Source organism: Nanorana parkeri, unplaced genomic scaffold, assembly GCF_000935625.1.
Source record: "Nanorana parkeri isolate BGI_ZX_2015 unplaced genomic scaffold, ASM93562v1 scaffold219, whole genome shotgun sequence".
NCBI classification, from domain to species: domain Eukaryota; kingdom Metazoa; phylum Chordata; class Amphibia; order Anura; family Dicroglossidae; genus Nanorana; species Nanorana parkeri.
The window spans coordinates 394,339-407,150 of record NW_017306487.1 but is presented as its reverse complement, the minus strand read 5'-3'; the positions used below and the strand labels follow the sequence as shown (position 1 = coordinate 407,150).

At 39.7% G+C, this 12,812-nt stretch overlaps 1 protein-coding gene across 1 annotated transcript in view; it reads right to left on the bottom strand.

The window, feature by feature from the left end:
• Nucleotides 1-12,812, bottom strand: part of DNAJC13 (DnaJ heat shock protein family (Hsp40) member C13) — a 128,555-nt gene that overhangs the window by 44,529 nt on the left and 71,214 nt on the right. Inside the window, 13 exon segments of the mRNA XM_018555950.1 lie at nucleotides 2,044-2,159; nucleotides 2,274-2,475; nucleotides 2,642-2,796; nucleotides 4,167-4,212; nucleotides 5,239-5,393; nucleotides 5,583-5,667; nucleotides 6,324-6,526; nucleotides 7,033-7,137; nucleotides 7,948-8,049; nucleotides 9,258-9,320; nucleotides 10,102-10,261; nucleotides 10,351-10,454; nucleotides 11,940-12,093. Coding sequence (XP_018411452.1) covers nucleotides 2,044-2,159; nucleotides 2,274-2,475; nucleotides 2,642-2,796; nucleotides 4,167-4,212; nucleotides 5,239-5,393; nucleotides 5,583-5,667; nucleotides 6,324-6,526; nucleotides 7,033-7,137; nucleotides 7,948-8,049; nucleotides 9,258-9,320; nucleotides 10,102-10,261; nucleotides 10,351-10,454; nucleotides 11,940-12,093 — 1,650 coding nt within the window.

The following is a 12,812-nucleotide window of genomic DNA, read 5'->3' as shown; positions in this document are numbered from 1 at the left end:
TAACCTTCAATAAATAAATATTTATTCAGTGCATACATATAGCAAAATGTGTAAGGTCTTGAATATTAGAAGTTAATAAAATAAACATGTCCAATTCTCCACAGGACCTTGCCCAATATTTTCAATCACCACCAGTTAATATACACGGCGTGTACCCCACACCTTAATCCGCACACACCAGATTGAGTGTGACCTTGTATGTTATACTAAGGTCATTAGCGCATATATTTCCCAGAGCTAGTTTCCTCCCGCAGATTTGGTCACAGATTCCGCAGGTACCGCCTAAACGCACAGGTTAAAGGAATTCCATAGCCTAATGTCATCAAAAAAGATTTCACACCACCCTGTAAATTCTTCTCTGTGCGTCTTCCAGCTTATATGCCACTTGAAAGCTCCAGCATACGAAACACAGAGGGATGCTCGATGGGTAAAAATGTTTATTAAAAATCAACATATAAATCTAAATTGCACTTACATCCAACTACATACAAGCAAGCATTGCAGAAAGCAATCCACATCCAAAATCGGTCATTGGACTCAACTCGACACGTTTCGTCAGTATTGACTTTATCAAGAGTGGTGCCAGCTGACATTGAAAGTAGTATTTAAATATAATAATAAATGTTAACTGGTGGTGCTTGCAGATAATGAGCAAGGTCCTGTGGAGAATTGGACACATTTATTGAATTCACTTCTAATATTTCAAGAGTTTACACAGTTTGCTATATGTATTCACTGTATAAATATTTGTTAATTGAAGATTAGGCATTATTGGATTTTGAGATATGTATAAGATGTGATTTAGCACATATGACACGTTTGTTTTAAGCACTGCATGTGAAATGTGTAACATAAAAAAAACCTAGTAGAGACCCTAAGCCCTCGTTCACACCTGAACGTTTTGTAGCGCGTTCTACGCTCGACGAACGCTCTACAAAAACGCTAAAAAATATAAATCCCATTGTATTCAATGGTCTCGTTCCCACCTTGGCGTATTTCCACCCGTCCCTAACGCGCTACAAAACGGCCCACGCCTGAAAAGCTACATGTACTACTTTGGGCCGTTTTGTTGCGCGTTTCCATTGGGATACAGCCAAGTAGCCTTCGGAAACGCGCGCCGGTCGCACAACTTTTTTACTGCGAATCGCTGTAAAAAAACGTGCGACAGACGCGCATATGAAATACGCCTAGGTGTGAACGAGACCTAACCCTTCCCTGCTCTATCCAAGACAAAATAAAGAGTTTTGCTTGGAGGCCAGCATCACAGATGTTTTAAATTAGTACCAGGGTCACTATCTAATTTTACTTACTCAATGGATGCAGTATTGTAGTTGGTTTTGCCTGAGAAGTACAACATCCAGAAAGGGTTGCATCTCAAACAGTAATGCAAAGTTGTTATTGGGAATGCCGTTTTCTCATCATAAAGGCCTCATGCAGATGGGTTTTTGTTTGCATCTGAGCTGAATTGTTTAAAAATACAAAGCAATGTAAGTGTAAGGCCTCATTCACACTGCCGCACGTATGCACGCGTATTGTACCATATGCAACCTATGCAAATAAATGGCTCCATACACACAGCCGCGTATAGAGCCGTATATTTGCGTAGCGTATATATGCGCAAAAACAGAATGGAACAGAGATGCGTCCGGGCAGCGTATTTCTGCGTATTTACGCGCATGTACGCATGTATTTCGCGCGTACAGCACATTAAAAATTCCATTACGAGTGATGCATTCTGGGATTGCATATAGTGCATGCATATACGCGCATAGACGCAATATACAATTTTGCTTGCGCTGTGTGTGAATGAGGCCTAAAAGCAAAGTGAAGCAGCTCAAAAGCAGCAAATGCAACTGAGTGAAAGGGCAACTGTATCTTAAACCAAGATCTGTGTGTCAAAATAGCTTGTGAAACATTTACCTGCAACCCCCTAACACCTTCAGTGTCTTATATGGTGGAAGAACTGGAGTTTATAGATGTGCAGAGATAACAGTCCTTAAAATCATGTTTCATAATAAAACATATCCAGCATTTGTAACTTACTGTCCTTGTCCTTTTGGAAGACCGAGAACTTCATAAGCATCTTCTATTGACATGGTTGGAGGTTTTTTCTCTACTTCTTTTTTCCATGAATCCAAGGTGTCTTTTAGCAGTTGCACCTTTGGAGAAATCCAAACAACATTCTTGCCATTAGTGCCATTTTTAGTACTAAAAGAACAATACAAGACAGATAAGAACAGAAAACAAAAACGGATTAGGTAGACATGACTTACAGGATCTTTGATGGGCCAGTTAGGAAACCTGAGCGTGTCACAGAAATGTTTCAGGTAGTATATGTTGCAGAACAATTCATTCTCCAGTTGAGGGTAGTTGATCACTGGAATGGGGCAATACTGATAAAGTGCTCTTGTGTTACTCTGAAGGCGAGGGCTGAAGTCAGCTAAATGGGCAGCAATTTTCTCAATCATGAGACGTCTGAAAATAGTCAACAGGTAAAAACATAAATAAGTGAACCATGGAGTACCTAAACTGACGTTAAAGTTAGAGTTTTCAGTTAAAAATGTACATATAATAAACATGGCTAAGTAAAGTCCCTAAAACATGAAAACAAGTACTAAACGTTACTGAAAATGGTGCAGACCTCATCTCACTGCTCCATATAGCCTCCGGAGTATCAAATTCTCCAAGAAATATTTCGGAAAATTTATCAGACTCGTAATTTTCCAGATAGCACACCATAGCTTCAGGAAGAATGTGGCCAAGTATACTCCGCTGAAATATATCAGGCCCCTTGCTCTGTAAGAAAAATAATAATTTTAGTAGTGGAAAAAATTTGAATTACAAAAAGTATGCTTTACTAAGAGCTAGGGATGCACTAATAAAGTTTTTTCTATATCGAGTACCGCTATTTTTTTTTTTTTTGGTACTCGCCGACAGAGTACCGTTACCCCGAATTATCAGGAAGACGGGCGGCGGACCATGACCCATCGCCTGGCTTCCTGATTGCCTGAGAAGCCAGTGTTCTATCGAAAAAACACTGGCTCCAGCTGCCGAGGCTGCCTGGCTTCCTGACCAATCAGGAAGCCAGGCGGAGGGTCATAAGGTGCCTTCCAGCTTCCTGATCGGTCAGGAAGCCAGGCTGCCTAGCAACAAGTGAAGTCAGCTTCCTTGCCAATCAGGAAGCCGTGCAGTATGTCATGACCCACCTCTCTGATTGGCTATGAAGCTTCCTGACTCTATAAGAAACCAGGCTGCCTAGCAACAAGTGAAGCTGGCTTTCTAGCAAATCACAAAGCCAGGAGGCGGATCATAACCCACCGCCCGGCTTTCTGACTGGAAAGGAAGCCGTCTCCATCGTCACTGAAGTTCCAGTATCGGAAGTATCGGAGCATTTGGGCGATCACGAGTTACTAGTATCAGTGCATCCCTACTAAGAGCCCATCTTTAGCTATAAACCTTAAAAAAATCTGACCGCTTTAGGTATCATATGGCGATAGCTTGGTCTGTTGGCCTCCTGAAACTTCGTGGTTTGAGAGGGACCAATGATTTCATATTTTACCCACAGCAATACCTTCAGATGAAGTCTGATTTGCAGCATTACCAATGAGTTATGAAGGTTACCACTGTATTTGAACAAACAGGCAGTGCACAAGGTCAACAGAGTTAGAAAGAAGTAGCCAGAAGTACTTGGAGGTCCCTCTCCAAATTCAACTGCTTAACCTAAAGCTGCACTTCAAACACAAAGCTGAATACACAATTGACCTACATATGTTTGCAATGTCCTACCTGCTAAATGATTTACAATTCTCTGTAATAGTGTTTGAGCCTGGCACCCCCACCAAACAGCACAGTAAGGCCCTGCACTCGCTGGACCTCTCTCCAGGCTACATTGCAGGTAAGTAATACAGCTTGGTCTAAGACCTGCCCCAGCTTGTGATTGGACAATGAAAGAGCAACAGCACAAGGAAGCTTCCCGTGTTCTACGGACGAGACTGTTCTCAACAATCTTTTGATTTCAACATGATCATGGTATAACATACATAGAGATGTCCACACTTTTATTCAACAAATTTAGTAGCGGGTGGGAAAACTGTGCTCGCGGGGGAGTTTAAATAATGTCCTTTTAGTACAAATTTCCCAACTCTGTTTCCATAAATAATACCTACCTCTTCTGATCTGAAGGCTTGCTTTGTGTGAGTGTACTTCAGAAACCTTCATAAAAAAAGGAATGAATAAATAATTAATTACATATCGGCATGCATTAGAGTGCAATTTTCTAAATATTTTAGCAAAATACACTAATTTGTGGAAATCTAAAAATACATATACAAGGAACAACAGTTAGTAAACTACTCAAAATGAACATGTTTAAGCCTAGCTATCATCTGTTTATAACACATCTGGAGACTGTGGACAGGTATAGATTTCTTCAAAATTCCTACTATTATTTGGTTGAAAAGCAAATTGTGACATGAGATAAATAGAAAATGCAAAAAAAGGCTGAATATACACTTTAAATGATTAAAAAGTTAACAGAAATGGTGGGACCATGTAGTAATACTATTGTAGGAAGAAAAAAGGTGAAACTCTTCCATAATTCCAGTGTCCTTACTATGATATATGATATACAGTATACATGTTTAGAAATTAGCTTGCTATTAAAAGGCATTAGGGACTACAATTGCACTACATACATTATAACAGTAACAACAGCACAGACCACTGGACTTCATTTGTATCCAAAATATAACTTTAGGGTAGACTGGCTCTCTAAAAACAAGATGATAAAATATTTTCCTATAAAAGTGGCACAATATTAATGAATATTAAAAAGACCAAATACAAAAGTGATTGTCAGTTGGCAACCTAAAATAATTACATCTGTATAAATACAAATGAGATCATTAATCAAATCTAGTCGTCAACATACTCTCTAGGTGGAATAGTTTTTCTTCTAATCAATGTGGTTTAAAATAATACAATTTTATTGTTTTACAATTTCAATTGTGTCCTAACACAAGCGAGCTTACTATACAATGTAAAGTTAGATAGTTATGTTGAATATTTCTGCGCTGCTGGAATGGCACGTGCAAACAAATAACCATCATTCTTCAGTTGCAATGTTTTGCAGTGGTGTATCCTTACATGTTCACTCTACCAAGCCATACAGATAAAAAGTTATATACAGTAAATAAACAGTGCTTTACCTGTGGTTTGGCCTAGATGGATGCTGCTTACCTGGCTATTGGAAGCACATTGGAGCCAGTGTACATCATTATGAAGAAGAACACTCCGGTGAGATAGAAACGAGGCAGTTGGGGATTGTCTTGCATGATGTGATAGAGCAAAATGGAAACCTTCTCCACCAGGATGGGGTCAAATGTCAGCAAAAGCTATAAGCGAAATAAAAAGAAAATTCAATTCAGCTGAGGCAGAAGATTCCACACATCCATCCCCAGAAAACAAAAAAAAAAGTAACCGACATTGACAATGTAGGATAGCGATTTATCACAGCCCAAAACAGCAAGTGAGCTGGTGAAGGCTGTTCTCATGGTACGATCCAAAGCTGAAATATTACTGACCTGTGTGATGTGAGGAAGGCAGGTATTGTCAGTCAGCAGTCTTTTCACCTTCGGTAAAGGTCTAATAATGGCATTGTCTTGATCACTGAAACACAAATATAAACCCATGAAATTTAAAAAAATCCCAGTCGTGGACCTGGAAACAAGTACACAGATCAGGAATTCTGAATTGACTCAAGCATTGAGGTTAGGGCTATACATCAATTAAATCTCTTTCCTATGGAGAGATTTCATTATTTGTCAGGCGTGTGATAGGGAAAGGTGTACTGAATACGAGTGTTTAGCACAGCTTCAGCTTTGTACTGCGCTTTGTCCTTTATGTCGCTTTTGTGTGCACATAGGATTGGTCAACATCATTGGGTTCCTAATGCTCAGCATGCAAAGCATATTAGCTTCATATAAGTAATCAAAACAGCCTTGAAACCCAACAGCTTTAAAATGCCTATTAAGGCCCCATTCACACTGAGCGATTTGCAAATCGCGCTTTTGTCGCAAACTAGAATCGCGGCAAAATCCGCTCCAAAAAGGGTCCTGCGGTAGCGACGCACGACCGAGACGGACAGAGCCCCATTGCCATGCATTGGAGAGCGATATCTCGCGGTAATTATCCGCGATACCGCGCGATAAATCGCTCAGTGTGAATGGGGCCTAAGGATTTTTCTTTGTTAAATGGTAATGCAAACTTTACACAGAACAAAATTAAACATTCTGCACAATAGGGCATTAACTGCAGCAGCTTACCGGCTGGGAAAGTATGAACACATAGTGATAAGCATATTTAAAATCAAAGTGGCCAAATCAGTTTCATTTAGGGCAGCTTGACCGCTTGCCAGCAAACACCATTTCAGCTGGGGGATGACTTGCAGAGGTCTCCAACCATCCATTCCCTGGGCCCAGCAGCGCGTTTTTGCGTTTAGTACTCCGTTGTTCCAGAATTCTTGCATCTATCAAAAATAAGGCTGCATTATTCTTGCTGCACAAATTAATGGTATTATAAAAAGGAACTACAAGGGGCAACCCATTAAATGTTCACATGTTCAAATCCCGGTCAGGACACTATCTGTAAGGCGTTTGCAAGTTCTGCCTGTGCTTGTGTGGGTTTCCTCCGAGTACCCTGGTTTCCTCCCACATTGCTGGTAGGTTAATTGGCTCCTGTCTAAAATTACCCCGGTGTGCATGGGAGACAGGGACCTTAGATTGTTCCTCGATAGGCAGGGACTGGCATAAATAGGCAACTATGTGAAGCGTTGCGTACATTTTTGGCGCTATATAAAACAACAACGATAATTTACAACCATGCAGATTGTTTCCCGAGGATGGTGATAGACAGCTATTCCTTTCCCTTCATCTGGCTTCCATCACCCCTGAATGCTGAAATGCGACAGCTTTATTCCCTCAATTTTTTAAGTCATCACAAAGTTATTATCCAAGAACGATCATTCTAACTTACCTCAACAAAACTGTAAGGGCCACTTCTTTCCTTATCTGCATTGCCAAAATACCATTCCTTCTCGCTCTCTCTCTTCATATCAGGAGCTGCTTCAATAACGTTGCTCTGAAAAAAATAAAATGCCATTTTATTGTTAGTGATTAACATTAGCCATTCACTGCAGGGGAATTAATTACTAATTTAGAACACAAATACCAGAAAGCTATATGTGCTGTGAATGTTTGGTGAATGTCACATTCACTGCCTTAGAAATATGGCTCTTAGTGTTTTCATTTTCAGATTTAGGCTAGTCTAAGCCAGTGGTGCTTAACCTTTTCAAGATTAAGTCCCCTTTTTAAACAAAATGTAAAAGATTTTCCTCAGACTCGCTACTTTATATGTACACAGTTGTCATGATCTGGGGAATGGGGCACGTGGGCTTCAGGTCTTGCGGAGCGGGTCAGTCAGGCTGAAGTGATGCTGCTCATAGGAAAGAAACTTGGGGACTAAGTCTGTGCGTTATCGAGGACGCACTAGAGGCGCACAATCTAAGAAATGCCAGGTTTTCCACAGAGCCTCTAATGGTGAGTATGATTGGCTGCTGGTGTATAGAGCCAAAATCTTTAAGCCCTGCTCTCCTGCAGTGACTTTGACAGCTGTCAATGGAATCTGCAGTGACTCTCTATGATGAAAGCACACGACCACAGGGCATACTTAATGTTACCACAGGTCAGCAGACAAAAAAAAAACACAATATTTTTGGTCTGCTTGTCCACAGACCTTTGCTGATGTGGCTTTCTGAGATCCCGAGTACTTGTTTATTGTCATTAAAAGTCATTATCTACATGAACCCCCATAAACACGAGAATACATTTTAGTGTAAACAAGGTAAGGGCTACAGAAAAATATTTAGAACATTATAGTTAGTCTGCTTACCTGAAGAGGAACTGTGGCTCTGCTGGTGTGAAGATGTGCCAAGGTGAGGAGATCAACCAGGATCCTGACTCCATTGGAGTCCAACACATCTTTCACATTTTTCTAGAAGTAAAACAAAAGATCAGGGAAAGTTTTCATCTTGCATACTATTTTCTAATAGTAGCAACATCTGTAGCATTAGTGTGATCTGTTATTCCAAAAACCCAAGCCTGTGGATAGCAGTCAGTACATAATTTCCACTGGCCTGCGATAACCCAGTCACAGATCGAAATTACTTGTATGTAGAAGGCATTTTTTTTCTTTGATCACTGGTTTTGTATTTGACCTTTTTTCCATATGGTAATTATTGCATATGATTAAGAAGTACATTTGCAGATTACTATGGGCGAAGTCTGGTGACTGGGGCATTCTCTGGCTTCTTGTATAACTTGGATATTCTAACAGTGAGATCTCCAAGCCATCATTTTTGTATCTGTCCATCATTTTTGTATCTGTCCTTGTCCGCATGTTACAGACCACCTTTGTGTGTTCCACCTCCTCTTGCATTTTATAAAATACAATAATTCAACAAAAAAATGTGGGACCTTACCAACAAATTCCTTTGAGAGACTGAAACTACTTGACATTTTCTTCGGTCGCCAAAAAACTGATTTATCACTAGTCTATAATAGTTTTGGTAAAGGTTCAATCGTCTTTTATTTGCTTCAGGACTGCTTCACTCCCCATACAAGTCTATGAGAATGTAAAAGCAGCCTAAAGCTGATCAAATAAAAAGGTCAGAAGGTTAACTGCACCAATCAATGAATTCTAAAAAATCTCAGACATGTCTCAAACTGATTTCAAAAGAGCACTGCATTTGGCCAATGAAGACTGCAGACCGTTGAACTAAAGTCAAATACAGTAAACTCTCTGGTATCCGGTATTCAACTGACCAGAACTCTCATCTAACCAGAAAGAAAAAATCCAGTGTACTCATTGTTCTGCGGCATGTCTCATCCTGGAAACGATTGTGTGCTTTTTTGTCTTAAGTGTGTCTATTTACTTTTGATTACTGCCTTTCAATATATTACTATGAAGTCAATACAGAGTTAATGTTATGGCATAGTATAATATGGGGTATGGCATTAGTTAGACCTATTTTCATTAGTAACTCTCAAGCAACCAGAAACTACAATTATCTGGAATCTACCAATCCCCGTGGATGCCGGATAACAGGGAGTTTACTGTATTATTACATTGAGGAAGTTGACAGGCGTTTTTTTTTGTTTGTTTTTTAATACTTAACAAATGACATAACATTGATAACTTACCTTATTAAGAATCAGCTTGTTTAAAAATAAAATGAGCCTGTCCCTTTCTACCCTATCGGTGCACTAAAATAAAAAAAATATATATATGAGTGAAGAAAATGCCATTTAAAAGAGAATTTTCTAAAATATCAAGTGATTTACTCTAGCCTTAAAAACAAACAAAACTCACTATACAAATCTACAGTTCTAGGATAAAGCTTTGGCCAGCAGAATGGACCGGTAATTGAGCCTAATGAAGGGCAGTTGGAGGCTGCTGTAGGTAGCTCTAGGTACCTACACGTTATACCTGACAGCATATGTTCCTAAATATTTCAACAGTTTTTTTAGTTTTTAACAATAGTATTCCAGATTGTGGATAGGTAGAGTAATGTACATATTATAAAATCAGATCTACAGTGCTTTTCAACAAGAATTCTGTATCACTGATATGTTGGAGAAAATGTTTGAACAAGATGATGCGTCATCGTTTATGTAACTGAGCAATTACAAACCAACTTTGTGTTCTGGAACACAGTTTGCAGTGTAATTTATAAGTGTTGGCGGTTGGGATGGCGGTATAAATCTTGATTGGGGAAGGAAGAAAAGGGGGGTGTACAAGGACAAAAGGAAGAGAAGAAAAAAGTAAAATAAAGCAGGGGTGGGTGGGTTGGGAAGGTTCAAAATGCACACAATGCATCTGAAGTTTCTTGTTCCACAATAAGGCAACCTGTAATATTATTACAAGTTCTGTCCAGTTCTATAAGACTGGCTTTGAGCCAAGTACAGGAGCAGGGGGAGAAGGATTCCAAGAAAACATGTCTAAAAAGTGAATGCTGTTTACATTATTGTAAAAAAGACAAATTACCCTCTCAAGCATTCCAATGATGTACTTGGTGTCCGGGAAGGGCCCTATTTCATCATGGCATCTGCCATAAACAATGGCCAGGGCTTGTAAACATAAACATTTCATGTTCACTTTAGGAGTGAGGAGAAAACGGTGGTAGAGCTCATTGAAAAATTCATACCTGGAGCAAAACATGCAAAAAACTTTATAAGGACATGTCTGGAATCAGATTATACTACTACCAGATGTATCAAACATGAGGGTACTTACGATTGCTTTATAACACTGTTTTCCTCATTCTCATCTTCTTCCAAAAGCAGTCGTAGATAGTAATCTCCTATTTTTATCTCCTCCGAGAGGCACTCATATTTTACCTTGAGGAAAGGACAAAGTGATTGTACACAAGATCAATATAAGACAATGACAAAAGATGTGTCAATTTGTGCAAATCAGCAATGCAATATCTTCACCACACATACACAATTTTACACAAAGAACACAAAGCACACAACACACATACATTTTCCCAGCACAATGACAGAAGCTTAGTTCAGTCCTCCAGAAGACAAAAGGCCTACATGGTTTGGAACAAAAATGCATTACTGACATAAATAGGTAAACTTAGTGATGTATTTTGCATCTATACTGCAGTCTATTTCTGAGGATGGAATTGCTTGAGGATTAGGGAGACTTTTCTTCAAAGTAGATGTAAAGTGGGGCTGTTTTTTTGCACATGGAAGCTACTTCATCTGGGCATACCAGGTCTGTGCACATGTTTGGCTCAGGGCACAGAAAAAAAAAAGAACATTTGCTGATAGGGAGATCACAAACAGCAATAAAACAACAGCATTTGGTTCTGAAGAAGGAGGCATGGCCTCTGAAACGCATAAACCAGAAAGGACATACAGCCCGTCGGCTGTGGTCTACATATATCAACTGTGGTTTCCGATCAGTCCATCTTTCTCATGCCTGTTAAATTCACTCGTTTGCGAGTATGGTTTTAGCTGCATTTATATTGTTTCATTAAAACGCTTTTACACGATGGAGGCGCTCTCTTTGTCTTATCTAAAACCAAAGTATTAACTCTTCTCAAGTCAATCCAAAACTTTAAGATATGGGCTGGAGTGGAGCTTAAAGAATGTGTTATCGGTTTTGTATATGATATCTTACAAAATGTTATTGAAAATGTTTAATTGTATGTTGATCAGAGGAACAGGGAAATGTATTAGATGCATACAGTACAGGCTCCTATAAACATCAGAGTTCTGCTTTTAATCTTTAAAAAAAAAAATTATATGAAAGAACACTTCTGGATGTGCCTGCTTCTCCCTGCTGAGTGCTGCAGACTTTAGCTTTGCAGTCTGCTGATTGGTTGACTTGGTGAAGGCATATCTAAAAGGGATGTAGGGGATGTGTTTTTACATTAAAGTTGGAAGCGAAATGATTAATGGCAAAGAGAGCTGCGAAACTGCTGTGAAAGGGGGTGCAACGACCGTACAGATGAGGGCGAGTACAACATCAAGTAACACTTTCAAAGTCCCACTTTGCTGGGACTATGGCGAATACCACACTCCACCACCACAGTACCACTTTCAAAGATTTCCGAGCTTTCTGCCACAAGCATAAGATTGAGTCATTATTTCACAGAAAGGGTTGTAGCTCCAAAAGATGTTTCATTTATAATAGCTACTTTAGCATGTGGTTCATCATTTTTTAAATCATTGTGCCTGCTAGGATACATTATCATTTTTGATTAAACTCAACATAAGACAAGTACATGATTACTTGCTTTTTTTAAAAATACATGCGCCTCCCCACCCGACTATCTCAAAAAGCTGTTCAGCAAGTGGGTCACATACCTCAAACTCATGGTGGTTCCAAGAGATTACTGTTGCGCTTCCAAGCTCCCTGTCCACATTAAATGCTCGCATTTCAGCCTCCAGTGAGTCTCTTAACTCTTCTCTTGTTTTATAATTCCAGATCAAATTTGACCTTGCATGATCCTGATGAAATCTAAGAAGTAAATTTGTGATCTCAATACCAATGTCAAATTTACATATCCAACAACCACAACACTATGCAAAAGAACTCCTACTTATCAATGCACTTTTTATCCTCTGTAGTGTAATGTAGGGATGAACCAATACAGATATTAGTATCGGTGCTGATACTGAGTATTTGGGCGAGTACTCGTACTCGCCAAAATTCCTCCCGATGCTTTCCCTGATACCGGAACTTCCGGTATCAGGAAGCCTACTTCATGCTCCCTCTTTACCAGGGAACATGGAGCTGCCTTCACGGCCAATCAGGAAGCCGGGCGGCGAGTCATTTCCTGATTGGCCAGAAAGCCAGCTCCATGCTTCCTTGTCACCTGGATCTGGCTTTATGGCTAATCAGGAAGCCGGGCGGCAAGTCATTACATGCCAACTGGCTTCCTTAATCGGACTTCCATTATCGGTATTCGGCAAGTACCAAAAAAAATTAAAATATTGGTACTCGATACAGAAAAAAAATGGTATCAGTGCATCCCTAGTGTAATGTCTACAGAAAATGATGGAGAATGCTGATCTAACTCATTAGGTATTCTGTACATAAAAAGCTTGCTCCTGCTCATTATGACATCCACAAAATGCTGTGTAAACCATGTGTAAGCTGTGTATGAAGCTGTATGCGGTGTGTAAGCCTGCAATGGTCACCGATGTATGTGCCATGCAGTGGAGCAATTTTATACC